The sequence below is a fragment of the Anser brachyrhynchus genome (genome assembly GCF_964034855.1).
Source record: "Anser brachyrhynchus genome assembly, chromosome: 3".
Taxonomy (NCBI): domain Eukaryota; kingdom Metazoa; phylum Chordata; class Aves; order Anseriformes; family Anatidae; genus Anser; species Anser brachyrhynchus.
The window spans coordinates 116494933-116509924 of record NC_137696.1 but is presented as its reverse complement, the minus strand read 5'-3'; the positions used below and the strand labels follow the sequence as shown (position 1 = coordinate 116509924).

At 42.8% G+C, this 14992-nt stretch overlaps 1 protein-coding gene across 4 annotated transcripts in view; it reads left to right on the top strand.

The window, feature by feature from the left end:
- Positions 1-13937, top strand: part of HS1BP3 (HCLS1 binding protein 3) — a 51237-nt gene extending 37300 nt beyond the window's left edge. For 3 of the 4 annotated variants that reach the window (XM_080588215.1, XM_080588214.1, XM_080588213.1), the window contains exons 5-7: positions 227-375; positions 847-982; positions 12179-13937. In XM_080588215.1, the coding sequence (XP_080444341.1) occupies positions 227-375; positions 847-982; positions 12179-12413 (520 nt within the window). In that variant the 3' untranslated portion in view covers positions 12414-13937. Of the gene's footprint in view, positions 1-226; positions 376-846; positions 983-3075; positions 3182-12178 lie in introns of all 4 variants that reach the window. The other variant, XR_013949662.1, reaches the window with a different exon arrangement.
- The last annotated feature ends 1055 nt before the right edge of the window (positions 13938-14992 follow it).

Sequence of the window (14992 nt, the reverse complement as noted above, 5' to 3'; positions counted from 1 at the left end):
GATAGTACTTACGAACACAAAATATGAGTACAGTTAGAGTATGTCAGGCCAACAATCCGTCCAGCTCAATATCCTTTTTCTGCCAGTGACTAACAGATGTGTATGTACCTTTCTCTAATACTTTCCCAGCCTCCATCTATTTTCAGCATATGGGACTTTCTTAGACATAAATCTTTCTTGTTAAATGAAGAATTGCAGCTGATTTTCTTGTCTCTTTTGTTTTTAGAACTAAAAAAACAAAGAAGGCATCTGCTCCTCCAGCCAAGGAAGAGAAGCACAAATTAACCATTTTTGAAGAAGTAGATCCAGACGAAGGACTGTTTGGACCAGAAAAAGATTTCTCATCAATTGGTCCCAGGAAGAAGATGAAAGAGAGTAATTCTCCATATTTGTATATACACAGTTTGTTTTATCTAAAGCATGTGTATAATTGAGCTTTTAAATGTAGTGATACGGAGTGTACAGGTTAGATGGGAATGTTAAGGGACATCTTGATCTGGGGCAGAATCATTTAGACAATAAATATGACCTGTAGTCGCCCTAGCTGTTGACTATTGACATTTTGGGTTTGGGTATTTGGGTTGTTGGGAGCTGGCTATCCCTCACACACTCATAGCACTGCCAATAGTAATGTGACCTATTTTTGGGTGCAAGAGGAAAAGCATATATACCAAGTCCTAAGAGCACAGCTTATTACTGGTGTGTTGCCTGGTACTTAGTGGATTGGAAGTTCTTGTGTAAAAGGAATTGTCTACCTGATCTTTTTTCAGCCTCATATCCAGATTCCCTACGTATGGTTTTGTGTTGTATGATTTAACTACAGCTTTTACTGTTTTCCCTTTCTAGATCTGAAATTATTCGAAGATCCAGACCTTGGTGGAGTAGTAAGATTGGGTGACTCACTACTGCTGCCAGCTGCCTGTGAGAATAGGGAGCATGTGCTGAACATAAGTCCTGAGGAGGACACTGAGGAACTGCTGAGGTACTCATCTCAAATCTGTCCTGCAATACGCAGGTCACGTGAGGGGGGTGTTAATTAGACCTCAGAAGAGGTGAAATCTTGAAAACCAAAGACATTATAAAGGAAATCAGGAAGGCCCTTTGAAAAAAGTAGGGTGCAAGGTATTATTCTGTGACTCCAAAGGAAGGGTCTTGAAGGCCCAAGGCATGCCATCTAGTCTCCGTTCTCTAACATGACATTTCTGCTTTTCATAGAGGGTAAAAACTGACCTCCAGTATGAAAAGTGAGAAACCGAGGCAGGGACACCCAGAAACAAGGAGGAATTCTGCTTTAGTGATTTGAAATTGGTAGCTCTTCCCTCTTGCCCCAAGAGGAATGATTTTCTGCTGATGGCTCACAGACCTCCATGCCCACTTCTAGGAGGAATCCTGTGCACAACATGACAACTGCAAAGGACTCTCCTTAAAATCTCTGTCACACTATATTTAATTTTTAATCTAGTGGACTGGAAGGCTGGGGCTTATAGTTACGGGAAGGCATAACGTACTTGCTCTTACACTTACCTGCCCCCTTGTTAGTGTAGTGGTGAAACTACGGCATGTTTTATTCCTGACATTACTCTCACAAGGCTAGTTGGCCTGCACTGATAATCTTCAAAACACCAAGCAGGGCACTAATGCTTGGGAAGACCAGCATCACCAGGGAATCTTTGCTACAATAAAGAGTCAAATTTACACCTTCTGGATCTCATACTGGCATCTGAATGATGAGGCCAACCTATTTCGAGCACTAGTGCTTGCCAGCTAACTCCTGTTAGGATGTATGATTTCAACAGCAGGTACTAAACCCAAGGGAGAGAATCAGAGTGTGACATCCTCTCCTGAAGCAGATAGTTTTGCAGCTATTACTTTTTCCCCATGTAAAAGTGCTAACTATCTCAGCAGTAATAACTGGCTTAATTTAAACAGAGGTTAAATTGGGCTGGTGCCATCTCACATTACATCCCAACAGCCCACCTGATGTTTATAAAAGCTGATGGGGCAGGACATGACCTGTTTTAGTGGTGTGGTACACTAGGAGCAAACATGTATGTGCTTGCAATATTTTCATGTTTGCTTTCTCCTTTGCTAGCTATCTCAGAATGCACAGTTTGATTCAGATCGTTCATACGGCTAGAAGTGCCTGTTTTAATGCAGTCCTTGTATTATTATTCACTAGTGGAGAGTGTTTCTCCAACTGTCATGTTAATGTCCTTTGAATTACATGTTTTCTCTTCCTCTGTGGTGGAGAAAGGTCTCTGAAGTCTGCTCTGAGACCAATAGACTATACTTTTAGATCAGTTTGGAGTCATCAACGTTAGCAGCACACCCAGAGGGTAATGGACATAGTGGGAAAAGATTCCATTTCTTTTAAATTCAACTAGTTTTAATTTATTCTTGAATTGTCCCAATGCTTTCAGCAGTTGGCAAGTCAAGATCCAGTTGGAAATGAATGCACGTACCGAAGCAGAAAATTGTGCCAGCGATCTCATGGGAAAGTTACTACAGAAATCCAGGGGCAACTCCTGGCTATGCCAGAGGCACAGGCAAATAGGTCAGGATCTGCTGGTCTCTTTAGGTGCCTAACACCCTCTGAAATCCCTCTGATAAGCCTAGCTCACAGAGTTATCTGCACATCACAGAGAGCTGGTGGACTGAATAGCAAGACGATTGGATGCAAAGGAAAGGCTGTTGAAGGGGAGGAAAAGGAGAGAGTGTGCTGTTTTAACCTAGTAGAACACTTAACCTTACCTGTATTCATGACAGTCACCTCAAATAACTGCAGCTGAACTTTCCCAAGTGGTTGTACACAATGCAGTTTGTTTTCTGTTCAGCTGGAAGCCTTAGCAGAACTATCGAGTCTCATAAATGTAAAGGCAATATTTGAATCATCTTCTACCTTCCCTCCAGACTGGTGTTAAATGTTCTTGCAGGGCACTGCCACAGTCTTTTGCAGGCGGTGACCCTTTGTGGTGAGAGGAGATGCTCAAAGTGAGCAGAACCCTGCTCTCTCACTGCTATGGAGGATTCAGCAGATCTTTAGGCCTAAGAGTAAATTTTACCTGTGCCCTGCAGATGTCACAATCCCTCTCCCATCTGAAAGGCGACTGAAGAAATCTCCCCAACTCTCAGATCAAAGTGGGAGCTGTGACAACCCACTCCTTTAGTGCGCTAGAGCCAGGTAAGCTGCTCGAGGAAAACTAGCAAAGGTCTTGGTTTTCTGAACATAACCAGTTATATATACCACACAGAAAATTTGTCCGGAGACATTTTGTCCAGACCTAAGACCAGCCCGAGCTATTATGCACTGACAGGTCTGTGATAGGTCCAGAAACCTTAAACATGTTCACTGTGCACAGATGAATTAGCTGAATAATGCAGATGTGGTTGCTCTTGACTTATGTAGAGTACATCTGTATGTACCACATGGTCTAATCATATGGATGTGGTGGATCTGAGAAGTGTTTGCCTTACTGGTCAATGCTCAGCTGAACATGAGCCGGCAGTGTGCCCAGCTGGCCAAGAAGGCCAATGCCATCCTGGCTTGTATCAGGAATAGTGTAGCCAGCAGGACCAAGGAGGTGATTGTCCCCCTGTACTCTGCTCTGGTGAGGCCGTACCTCAAGTACTGTGTTCAGTTTTGGGCCCCTCAGTACAAGAAGGACATCGAGGCCCTGGAGCATGTCCAGAGGGGGAGCTGTGAGCTGGTGAAGGGCCTGGAACACAAGTCCTGTGAGGAGCAGCTGAGGCAACTGGGGTTGTTTAGTCTGGAGAAGAGGAGGCTCAGGGGAGACATTATTGCTCTCTGCAGCTACCTGAAAGGAAGGTGTGGGGAGCTGGGGGTCAGGCTCTTCTCACAGGTAACTAGTGATAGGACTAGAGGGAATCGCCTCAAGTTGCGCCAGGGGAGGTTTAAGTCAGAAATGAGGAGATATTCTCTTTCTGAGAAGAGCAGTCAGGCCTTGGAACAGGTTGCCCAGGGAGGTGTCGGATTCACTGTCCCTGGGGGTGTTCAAGGAAAGTTTGGACATGGTGCTTAGAGACATGGTTTAGTGGGTGACATTGGTGGTAGAGGGATGGTTGAACCAGATGATCTTGGAGGTCTTTTCCAACCTTAATGATTCTACGATTCTATGATACTGGAAAATGCACTTTCCAGTGAACCACAGGCTGAGATAGGAGAGCACTGTGTGAGGCAGAGAATGGCAGAACCTCCTCCTTGCAAAGCAGAGATGGGAAAAAGCTGATGTTCAGAGCAGAACGTGGGAGCAATCTAGTCCTTTTTAATCATAACGCAGGAGCAATCAAGTCCTTTGTCACCTGTATGGTAGCTGAGCAGTTGCAGCAGTAGTAGCCCCCCAGCACTGTCAGCACAGCAGTGAATCCCCACAGGGACTTGTAACTCCCGAGGAAGAGACTGTTATGGAGACAAATGAGTCTGCAAAATGTGCATGGGTTCTGCACGTCACAACACAAGGGAGAAAATAGTATGACAAATGTTCTCCTTGCAAATGGAAGACTATGGTCTCTCTGGATACCTGCTCAAATAAAATGAGAATTAGTATTTTAAGTAGAAACACGCATTTTAGCAAGTGTTGAAGTTTAAGAAAGACCAAACGCATCATACATCTAATCAAAGGTTTCTTTTTATGGCAAAAATGCCCACATCCATTCAAATGTCTTCCCTCTTCCTGTCCATTGACCAGCCTCTAGCAGTTCCTTCTTGGCCTACCGACAAATATCAGGTGATAGTGATGGAGAAACTAGGTGAGCTACCTCACTCAAAGCAGTCACTCTTTCCTACCCCTGGGTCTGCCATACTACTTAGTGAAGTACTTGTACTTACATGTCCCTCCAGAACTTCTGGAAAAAAAGATAAGTCGCTGTGGTAGGAACCAGCAAGGTCAAGTCTCAATCTGTTACCTTCAGGAAAAAAAAAGAGCATGTCACACTCCTCCTTCAAAGGATGTGCTTTGTGAAAGAGAGGAAGAGGTAACCAAGTCTTTTTGGCTCATCTCTTCCATACAGGGATACGAAGAAACCCAGGCACCTCCAGGAAGTTCAGGTCTGATGCTTTCAGCTCTTCCACAAGGTGGCCCACTGCAGTGAAATGAAACAATAACTGATCAACCATTTCTTAGATTTCCCTTGGAAAGGGATTCAGGACTAGGCTTCTGTTTTCTCCTGTCAATTTCCTTGGCCGTGTCACACCATAATGATTCCTTCTGGATACATTCAACCTTTTACCAACATTCTCAAAGCTCTTCCTCGGGTCTGATTTCCATTTAATCTAGTGATAGAAGTCAACTGCTGCCGAAATCAGTATCCTGCAAACTCTCACATCATGGATTCTCATGCCATCTTATTTTCCCATCTCTGTCTACCCAGTGGCCACAGATGTGCAAATTAAGTTTTCATGCAGCAGCACTGCAGTCAACCTCTTCTGCCTCATTAATCTAAATCATGCCTGCCTGGTGTGATGGATCAGGCAGGTTTTTGTGGAAAACCAATGCTAGAATTGATCCTGTGAATGTTGCAGCAGCTCTGTGGCCAGAATTACATAAATTACCACACATCCCAGCCTGACATAATTACCACAGTTGTCTGAGCAGCCTTTTAGGACAGATTTAATTAGTTTCACCTTTGATAATGAATAGGGAGTTGAGATAGAAGGAAGCAGCTGTCAGCATAAGATTTGTCTTTTTTTCCAGTGCTGAGAAGAGTGTCAGCAGCAGGATCCCAGTTCTGCTGCACTGTGGTGGTAGACCTGGCATTTTCTTACTTAGGCTTATACTGACCTATGCTGCTGGTGTTGAAAGGAACAGTCCAGCTCTTACTTTTGTACTACAGTATCCTCATCCTTTCTGTGCCTGTTAAAGATGAATTTTGTCTGTATTTACAGGCTGTTCTGTATTTTCAGCTACGAGCTGTGCCGTCAGGGATACAAGTGATGACCCTTTCAGGAGCATGGTATTGTTAGAGGATGAAGCTGTTTATGAAACCGCATCCTAACAATGGCCATTTCTAACCACCGCTCAGTCTGCATAGCCTCCTGAGCAGGTTTGTCAGCTTCAGGTTTGCCAAGAAACTGCTGCCAACCTTGAAGTGGAACAAGTGTGTATGTTCTTCATTCAGCAGGCCACTGGTGGCAGCTGAATTCGAAGAGCAACACTTAGACCTTAAGACTAGCCAGAAGTCATATCGGACACCACCTCCATCACCATATGATGAGAAATAATTTCTACCTGTCCAAATGATATGAGAGCAGGGTAGGAGAAGAGCTTTGAGAAGCTCTAAAGGGTTTAAATCTAGATCTTTTGGACAGAGGGTTGTTTGGGTGGTGGACAGGTAGTAGAGAATGTTGCAACAAGTGAGTCAGAAATTTCCTGACCACTCCAGGGCAGTTTCCATGGCTTATTGTGAGCTGACAGTGGGGGAAAGAACCTTGATATATGGCTGTGGTAGCTTTCAGTAAGCAAATAATGTTTTTGTTTTGTTTTGTTTTGTTTTTCTCCAATTTTGATGGGTTTTCTTTGCTGCCCAAGAGCACTTTCCACAATGGTTTTCAAACATTTATTTTGTTGATTTCATTTTTCCTGTGATGTATAATGATGCTACTTACAAACAGTGGAAGAGGTACAAAGTAAATATGGCTAACGGAACAGAAAAGCTTTTGCCAGGTGGGAAACATTAATTCTTGCTCCACTCTTGGTTACGTGTATGGGTTGTATGGAATAAAGGGTGACCTAGATTTGTAGTCTCTCTTATTCTAGATCCTTTTGCTAGCCTTGAGAATCACCAGATTTCAAACATCTTGCTCCAGGGCACTTGCATTTTTGACAGCAATCTTCAGCCAGGGGGATAAAAATTGCCTGCTCTCCCCTGCCTCAGTTATGCCATTGCCTGGTGATAAGGGAACTTTCTAGAGAAGCAACAGAGAAGTTTGAGCTTCTTCAGGATGGGGAAAAAATGAACCAGCTCTCTGGTTCAAATTGTGAAAACTGAATTGTCTCCTTTCCTGGGTGAGTGACCTAACCAGTAGGCTGTTACCTCAGAGGGCTTCTTGTGGGCGTACAGGCGTAGGACTTATGAGAACTAATGAGCCCATTCTCTGGCCCTAGGCCAAGCAGCACCATCAGGCTACATCATGTTATTAGACTCACTGGCTCTGGAACTGTGTGCAGCTGCTGCTGGGAATGGTCCCTGTCCCATGCCAGCTCCTGAGTTGTGCCTGGGAGCTTTTTGGATGAGGGGTAATCTAACCCAGACAAAAACAGTGTCAGGGGTTCTTCTAACAGTTGAACAGTACAGACTCTCACGTTCCAGTGTCCAGACATAGTTCCTGACACTGTTTAAACCGGCATGAACTTACCTGGAGTGGACTGCAGGGGAAAGCAGGAGCCAGTGGGGAGATACCTCCTACACAGCCTCTGTAACCTCCATCAGCTCTGTTAGACATCACGCTGTCTCTGTTGACCATACCAGAAGTGCTGGCCAGCAAAGTCGTTTCCCAAGTCACATATGTGGTGTTACACCTCTACCCAACACTTCACTAAGGTAGCTGTTGTACTTCAGATTAACACCAGCCAAAATAAAGATTGATAATAAAGTACAGAAAGACAAAAGTCTGTTCTGCAAGAACTGCTGTGACTTGCATAACCTGGCTTCAAGTATGATGCTTTTGGATACTTTAGCAAATTAGAGCAACCTTTGTCTCTTGCTTTCGTTACTGATTCTCCTCATTAGAGCATTCCCAGGCAGAGGAGGTCACTATTCCCATCATGCTAGATGCTGTATACACACATTCTCGTTCTCATCCCCAAAATTTTGTCCAGATAGACAGGACAAAAGTCAGAGAAGTGACATCTAAAATGCTGATGTTCTGATGGCAGCCATGCCTTTGCCTCTGTCAGAAATCTTTCACCCTCTTGAAGTCTACATGCTAGCTGTCGTATCACAGGGCTTTGTGACAGCCTTTCCGTAATAAGGGGTTTGATTGCATTCTCTCTGAAATCAACGAGATTTTCCACCAATAGTGGATGTCTGTGAATCAGCACAATACGGCAGGAACTTTAAACAATGTGGTGTTGTTTTTCCATTACAAAAAAAAAAAAAGACTAATTAGAGAAAGATTAATTACATGGATTCTGTGCCTGATTGTCTTTAACAAGAAGGGGGAGGGCGATGGGAAGGTTCTTCCTTTAATCTCCTTGTTAAGAACAACAGAATAGTTACTTGATTTTTTTCTTCTTCCACCTCCTTGCCTGGAGTTAAATACAGTGGTAGTTATGCACTGTAACAATTCATTTGCTTCTCAAGAAATAGAAGTCCTTGTTCCTATCTCGGCCTGAGGCATTGTGCATTTTACCTCTTTAGTTTTCCAAAGCCAATTGTGTCTCACATGATCAAACAGCAGTGGATCAAACAGTTTGCCTAACACTGCAGCATGAAAAGCAGGTTTTGAGACAAAGACCACGTTATCTGCTGTGTCTTCTGTAAAAGACTTCTCTCTGACCAAGGTCTTTGAAAAATCCAGGACAAAAAGGGAGCTTTACACGGTCAGTTTCCACACTTTGGAAAATCAGATCTCCTGCAGAATTGTTGGCCTAAAAGCACATTGCCAACAACAACATCAAAAACAACATAAAAACAACTACTGCGCTGCATCTTCTGGAGTTATTTTATGACTGTGGTTTTGTTGCTGCGGTTAGCAGAGAAATGAATGTAGAGCCACAGAGGAGTAGATAATTCAGGAAGCTGTGACGTCTGATGAGGTTAATGAGCTGTGTTTGCTACTGGCCCTGCTTGGCAGATCAGCTGCCCTTCTCAAGCACTGCACCTAGTTCAAAATCATGCTCGCTCCATATGATCTGTATGTATACATACGCGTTGTTCATCTAGATATTATGGTTTCTGTTATTTATGACCAAATCTTTATGACATGGACACTGATTCATTCAGTGTTTGTTTATGCCAAGTAGGAAGGCATCAGATCAGCTTCAGAAATACCAGCCCTAACATGTATTGTTTATTACACAGCAAAGAGAACAAGAACATGTCTTGGCAATGTGATCACAGGTGCGATATCTCTTGGATATCACAGTTTGCAGCAAACAAAAATGCCTGGGCTTAAATGAAATTAATTTATTCTCTGTAGATGAGGAATTCAGAAGGAATCAATACGCTGACAAGGTGTTTTGTAAGTTAGGTGGGATATGACACCCACAGGGAATCACGGAAACCAAGAGACATCATAAATCTTATTATCAAATTAAAAGAGAATATAATCTCCAGAATTACCTGGGGGATGAAATTTGAGATAACAGCAAGAGCTGTGTGCTGGAATACAGAGGCCACCACGTAGAGCTCAAGGTGCAGAGCTTTGAGACAGCGTACCTGCTCTGTCCATCAGCTGGCTTGTTTAGGTATTTCCTAGATGGACACATTAGTGTTCAAGCAGTTGATCTTACAAGATTGGCCTTGATTTAAACTGACCATCTTTTCAGTTCCTTTGAGAGTTCCAAAAAGATCTGACTTCAAGAATGGCATTGCCTTAAAGGATTCTGACCATATGGCAGGAAATTCAGGCCTTCTCCTTGTTCACGTTGTGGCCAGTTCGCAGTGAGTGTAGTGCATCTCAGCCCAGGCAGTCATTCAGTTCTTCACGGCTTTTAATAAGGTCAAACATAAAAAAGGAACCGTTGAGGTCATGCAGTTTTTCTTAATAGCAAGACTCTTTGCTGAGAATTCTGGAGCTCTTTAAGCACCTGTGCTTTTAGCATTCAAATACTATTCTCTAGGGCTAGAGTAATAAAGTGGATTGGATATATTGATTCTTCTGCTGTTGGTCATGTCCCACATGGTCCCGGATCCAAGACATCCTTACTTTCTGACAGTGAGGTAGATGTGAATTACAAAAGACAAATGTGTAGAAGGACCAAAAGATGCCTGACATGAAATGAGGTGAGACTCCTTCGTGCTCCAGGAACACACGCTAAAGGCACCTTCCTTACACTCCCTGTATGGCATCCTGTTCCAGTGCGTGGACCTGCAGGAGAACTGCTCCAACAAATCCCTTCCAGTCACCAGGGTCTCAAATGAGAGGGCCTTCAGAGAATCCTCCCAGAGGTCTCCGTTGCATGGTCACATCTCCATTACTGCTTTCCATTTGCCACCAGGTGGTTATGGGTGCTGTGACCGACAGAGAACATCCAACCCATGTTCGCAGCTGGAAGGGCTGTGCCACCTCCTGAGGCAGTGCTCTAGCAGAGACACGGGGAGAGGAGAGTCACAGAATCACAGAAGCCTTAAGGTTGGAAAAGTTCTCCAAGATCATCTGGTCCAACCATCCCCCTACCACCAATGTCACCCACTAAACCATGTCCCTAAGCACCACGTCCAGCCTTTCCTTGAACACCCACAGGGACGGTGACTCCACCACCTCCCTGGGCAACCTGTTTCAATGCCTGACCACTCTCTCAGAGAAGAATTTTCTCCTCATTTCCAACCTAAACCTCCCCTGGTGCAACTTGAGGCCATTCCTGCTGCGCATGTGCAGCCATCTCCCTTCTTGTTTCAGATTCGCTTGACCAAACTTTCTCATCCTCACAAGTCCTCTAAGAGTGAACTAAGTAAAACTGCTTGAAGGGGACTTGAGCGCAGAAGAAAATTCCAGTCCCTTTGCAATAACTCCTGCACCTTAATTTTATCTCATAGTTCGTTTGTAGCTTCCCTGGCAGGCTACCCTTTGGCTGAGGCAGAGGGAGTTTTATTGCTGGCAGTGTTACAGCATTTTAATGGGCTGATTCTGTGATACTGAAGTTTGTTAAAAACAGTTCTTATATCAGGGCTTGTAACCAATTACATAGTCAAATCTTTTCACTGCTTAAGACACCATGGTCATAGAGCAAGCGTATCCCACTAGAGCTGGGGTCTGGCAAGGAGATAGTCACAAATTATGAACCTTGATCTTTGGTTCCTGGCCCCCCATGTAAAAGTTTTTGCTTGTACATCTTGCATTCAACCTTTCTTGATTTTTTGTATGCTGCAATTAGGAGTGGAGCCTTTTGCAAGTCTTGTATTTTGCAAGCGTATGTGAAGTATGCATTTTATCAGGGGGTCACTTTTGTAGCTGGTCATTACAGAGCTGAGGAGCTGCATGCATTGCTGGTTGGATTTCAAATACTTAATGATGATTGATCAATGAAGTCTTGGGAAATTAACAGCTGTGTTTTCTCCTTACGGTATTTTGTTTGACCGCCGTGCTCAGAGGATGAAGAAGCTGTTTTGATTCAGAGCAAAAAATACTGTGGCCTATAAAGGCTTCTCCATCTACATTAATTTTTACTCTGCCATTTCTGCTATGTCTTTTAGCGATGTGATGTGTCACAGCTTTCCTTTTCCTTCACACAGCCACTTTCCAAAGGCAGCGACCTCTTGGAGTCATAAGACTATCTGTTATAAAGGCTCTCTCAAAATCTTTGTAGCTCCAATGGGAGCAGAACTGGGCACGCACAGCATGTTGTGTCTTTCGGTAAGGTCAAACAGCCCAGGTAGAAAGCATTCTTAACTGTTCCAACTGTTTTGCTTATTTTGCTAGGAAATTGTGAAAAATGATCACCAAAAAAAAAAAAAAAAAAAAAAAGAATTGTTTTATAGATTCACAGATTGCAAAACTCTCTCAGTTTCTTGGAAGCAAATATGAATATAATGTTTTTAAAGTCATTAGGTTTTCCAGTTTGTCATGACAGAGCATGTCTGCCTTGGGGAATGAAGGTAAGGGGGAAACAGAGCTGAATGTGAAAAGATTTACCATCCCACGAAAAGTCTGAGCCGCTGGAGAAGGAAACCATCCTGTTGCAAATCAAAAGCAATTTTTTCCTAAACTAAAATCACATTTTTTTTTCAAAACTGCAAATTGTTTTTAATTTAGGCATTTGAAAATGTGCTGTAAAGTAGCTTACATGGTGAACTGAAAAATCATAAAAAGACGGTTCTTATTTTGGTAACACTTGATTTTTTTTTGAAAAATTCTTCCCAAAAAAGAATTTCATCGAAGTTGATCCTTTCGTTCCAGAAAGTTTTATTTTGCAAAACGGTATTTTCTTAGAAAAAAAGCAGTTCAGAAATTTCCAAGCTGTATCACTGAGGAGTTTATGATATTTTCTTTTCATTCCAGGGTTGAAGATGATTTAGAAAAACTCTTGAAAGTAACCTCCAAACCAAAACCTAAGGTACCATCAAAACCACCGTTGCCTCAGAAACCATCAGTTTTCCCCAGGAACACTAACACTAACACATCTCCGCTGGCAAAGCCAAAGGAAGACAGAATTCAAACAATGAATGAAGTGGACATTCTCCAGTATATCCAGGAAAATGAATCTGTCGACAAACAAGATACAAGTCTTTTCTGAGCATACGCATTTTTAAAATGTAATCACACCTTCTTGGCTCAAACTCCCTGTGAGCTCAAGTGACAATAGCAAGAATTGGCCAGATCTCTTTACTGTCATGGTGCTCATTTGTATACCATGATATAGAGGGCAGCATGTTTGACTAGCACAGGCTCGGTATGATGTTTTCAAAACAGTATAGTTATGGTACATAGTTGCCTTATCTTTTCAGGGCTTTACAGGAATATGGAAAAAGACATAGCACTACAGATTATGTCTACGACTATTTTAGTATCGGAATAGTGAAGTTTTGGCCAGTTTTGACCTGACTGTAAATGACAAGAGTGTTGCACACATGGCAGGTATGAATAGCGTCCAACAAATGGTCTGAAACAGGACAGGATGCTTTTCCTGTCATTTTAAACAATGCATTTTCAGCTTACTGGAAAGGTAATTTTCATTTTGTTCTGTGCATTTTTATAGCAGCCTTTTCCCTCCCTGTCTGTTATTGCAGTAATTTATAAACAGTGACTAAGTATAGGTAACAGTTCTGTAGTTCTGAGAAATACTGGCATCACAGCTAAGCCTGACTGTTTTGCTGGCTTTGTTGCAGAAATGTCGACTTGTAGGAGAACTTGTAGGACTGCAAACACTAGACGCTGTGTGTCTCTGGCCCCTGGGGGAGATAGCAAATGACTGAAGATGGCTCAGGGTGCAGCTCCAGACATACGCAGAAGTTTCAGTGTGTAGGAGGTTTGGATGCTGTAGGACTCTTGTGAACATACACAAGATACAAAAGGGCTAATTTTTTCCAGGCAAATCTTCCTAGACTTCTGCTGCAGTTAGTGGAGAGAAAAAGATTTCTGCAGAAGTTGAATCAGTGCAGGTGTCCTAATGGATGAACTCTTAATTGCTCTCTGGAGTCAGTCTCTCTCTTTTCCTTCCCTTCCTCCATAAATTAAAGAAGGATCCACGGCGATTAATCCCACTACATTAAAATGAGCTTTTACATAAACAATGGTCTATAGTAAGCCATATAACAAGGGAGGACAAACTTGGGATTATTGAAAGGAAAAACATAGGAAGAAAATGTACTAGAGAAAATGTAATATGCAGGAAAAATAAGAACAGCGAACGGGCATCCCAGACTACCCTCCCTTCTTCCCCGACTCAGGCACTCTGGTTAAACACGCTGAATTTACATCTAATGCAGGTTGGTATCTCCTGTCATGTGGAAAGAGATTCCTGTGCTCATATATATGTGTGTGTTATATCCAAATGTGAAGACAAGCTCCCTAGAGGGAAAATATTAATATATTTAAGCCATATCACTACCCTCAAATTTGCCTTTCTAATATAGAGCAATATGAATAGAAAGCCTTATATGTATATATTTTATTAATGAAATTATCTCTATTAGTATTTCTTTTTAAGCCAATGAAAAATACGATAATGGTATTTTGGTTTGGTGGGACAAGTAAAATACAGTCATTGGCTCTGTATGTAAAATATGTTTCAGAACAATAAAAATATTTGCTAACCTGCAGGTGTTATTGTTAGTTGTTCTCTAGGTTGTACAATAGCAGCAGATGGGAGTTAAAGGATGGATTCCTTGTTGTTAAAGTGCAAGCTCAGCTAAAACCCCACATTAATGAGTAAGAAACCATGAATGTAGCTGCACTCATATTTCCTTTGAGAGCAGCTAAAGGTAAAGCTATATATGGGCAAAGGAAGTACCTGATTCTGTCTGTTCTCACAGTGTGCTGGTGCAATTAGGAAGCTTGTTTAGCCCATCCTGCAGAAGGCACTGAGGAAAAAATAAATGGCTTCCCAGAGACCTTGCAGAGAACAGCAGATGAGAGCTGAACTGGGGACGGCCTTCCTGTTGCACTACCTGATGTCGTGAACTTATATTCATGAACTATATATCGTATATTTAACCGAGGGCTGTGGAATCTTGATCGCTACTGCACGCAGCACTGCTCAGACAGCTGCTTGTATTTCTGTGGTTTTGGCCTACAGCCTGGCACATGGCCTGAGCACCACTAAAACTGCCACATTAAGGGTCATGGATTTAACGACCAGCAGACTGAGTGAAGATCTTTACCTTTAGCACACAACACTGGAAAATTCTTAGGATTTCTTGAAGTAAATTAGCAAAATAATAGAGGAACAGAGCTGGCAGGGGCCTGTGAAGACCATTTTGTCCGCCTCCCTGCCCTAAGCAGGAACATCTGGCCTGTGTCCTGCTGCTGGCCGTTCTTGCTGTCCAGGACAAGATGTTCTTGGTGCAAGAGCTGGCAGATGCCAGAGCAGGATATGGTGGCTGAGCACAGTCAGGATGGAGAGATACCTGAGCATGGGCACCATATTATTCTTGCAGGGGCAGTAATTATGCTTGAGCTTTAGCTCTCACAGGCATTTTTCTAACCTGCTTTTAATAGTTTGTCTGGACAGCAGCACTGGAGATGTCACACCATGGGAGTGAAAGGTTTTCTTACTGTCTGACATAACTGTTCCTTACTGCTACTTAAGCTTGTAACTTCTAACTCTCATCAGCACAGAAATAGAACAAATTATATGCCTTTCAGCCTTGTTTC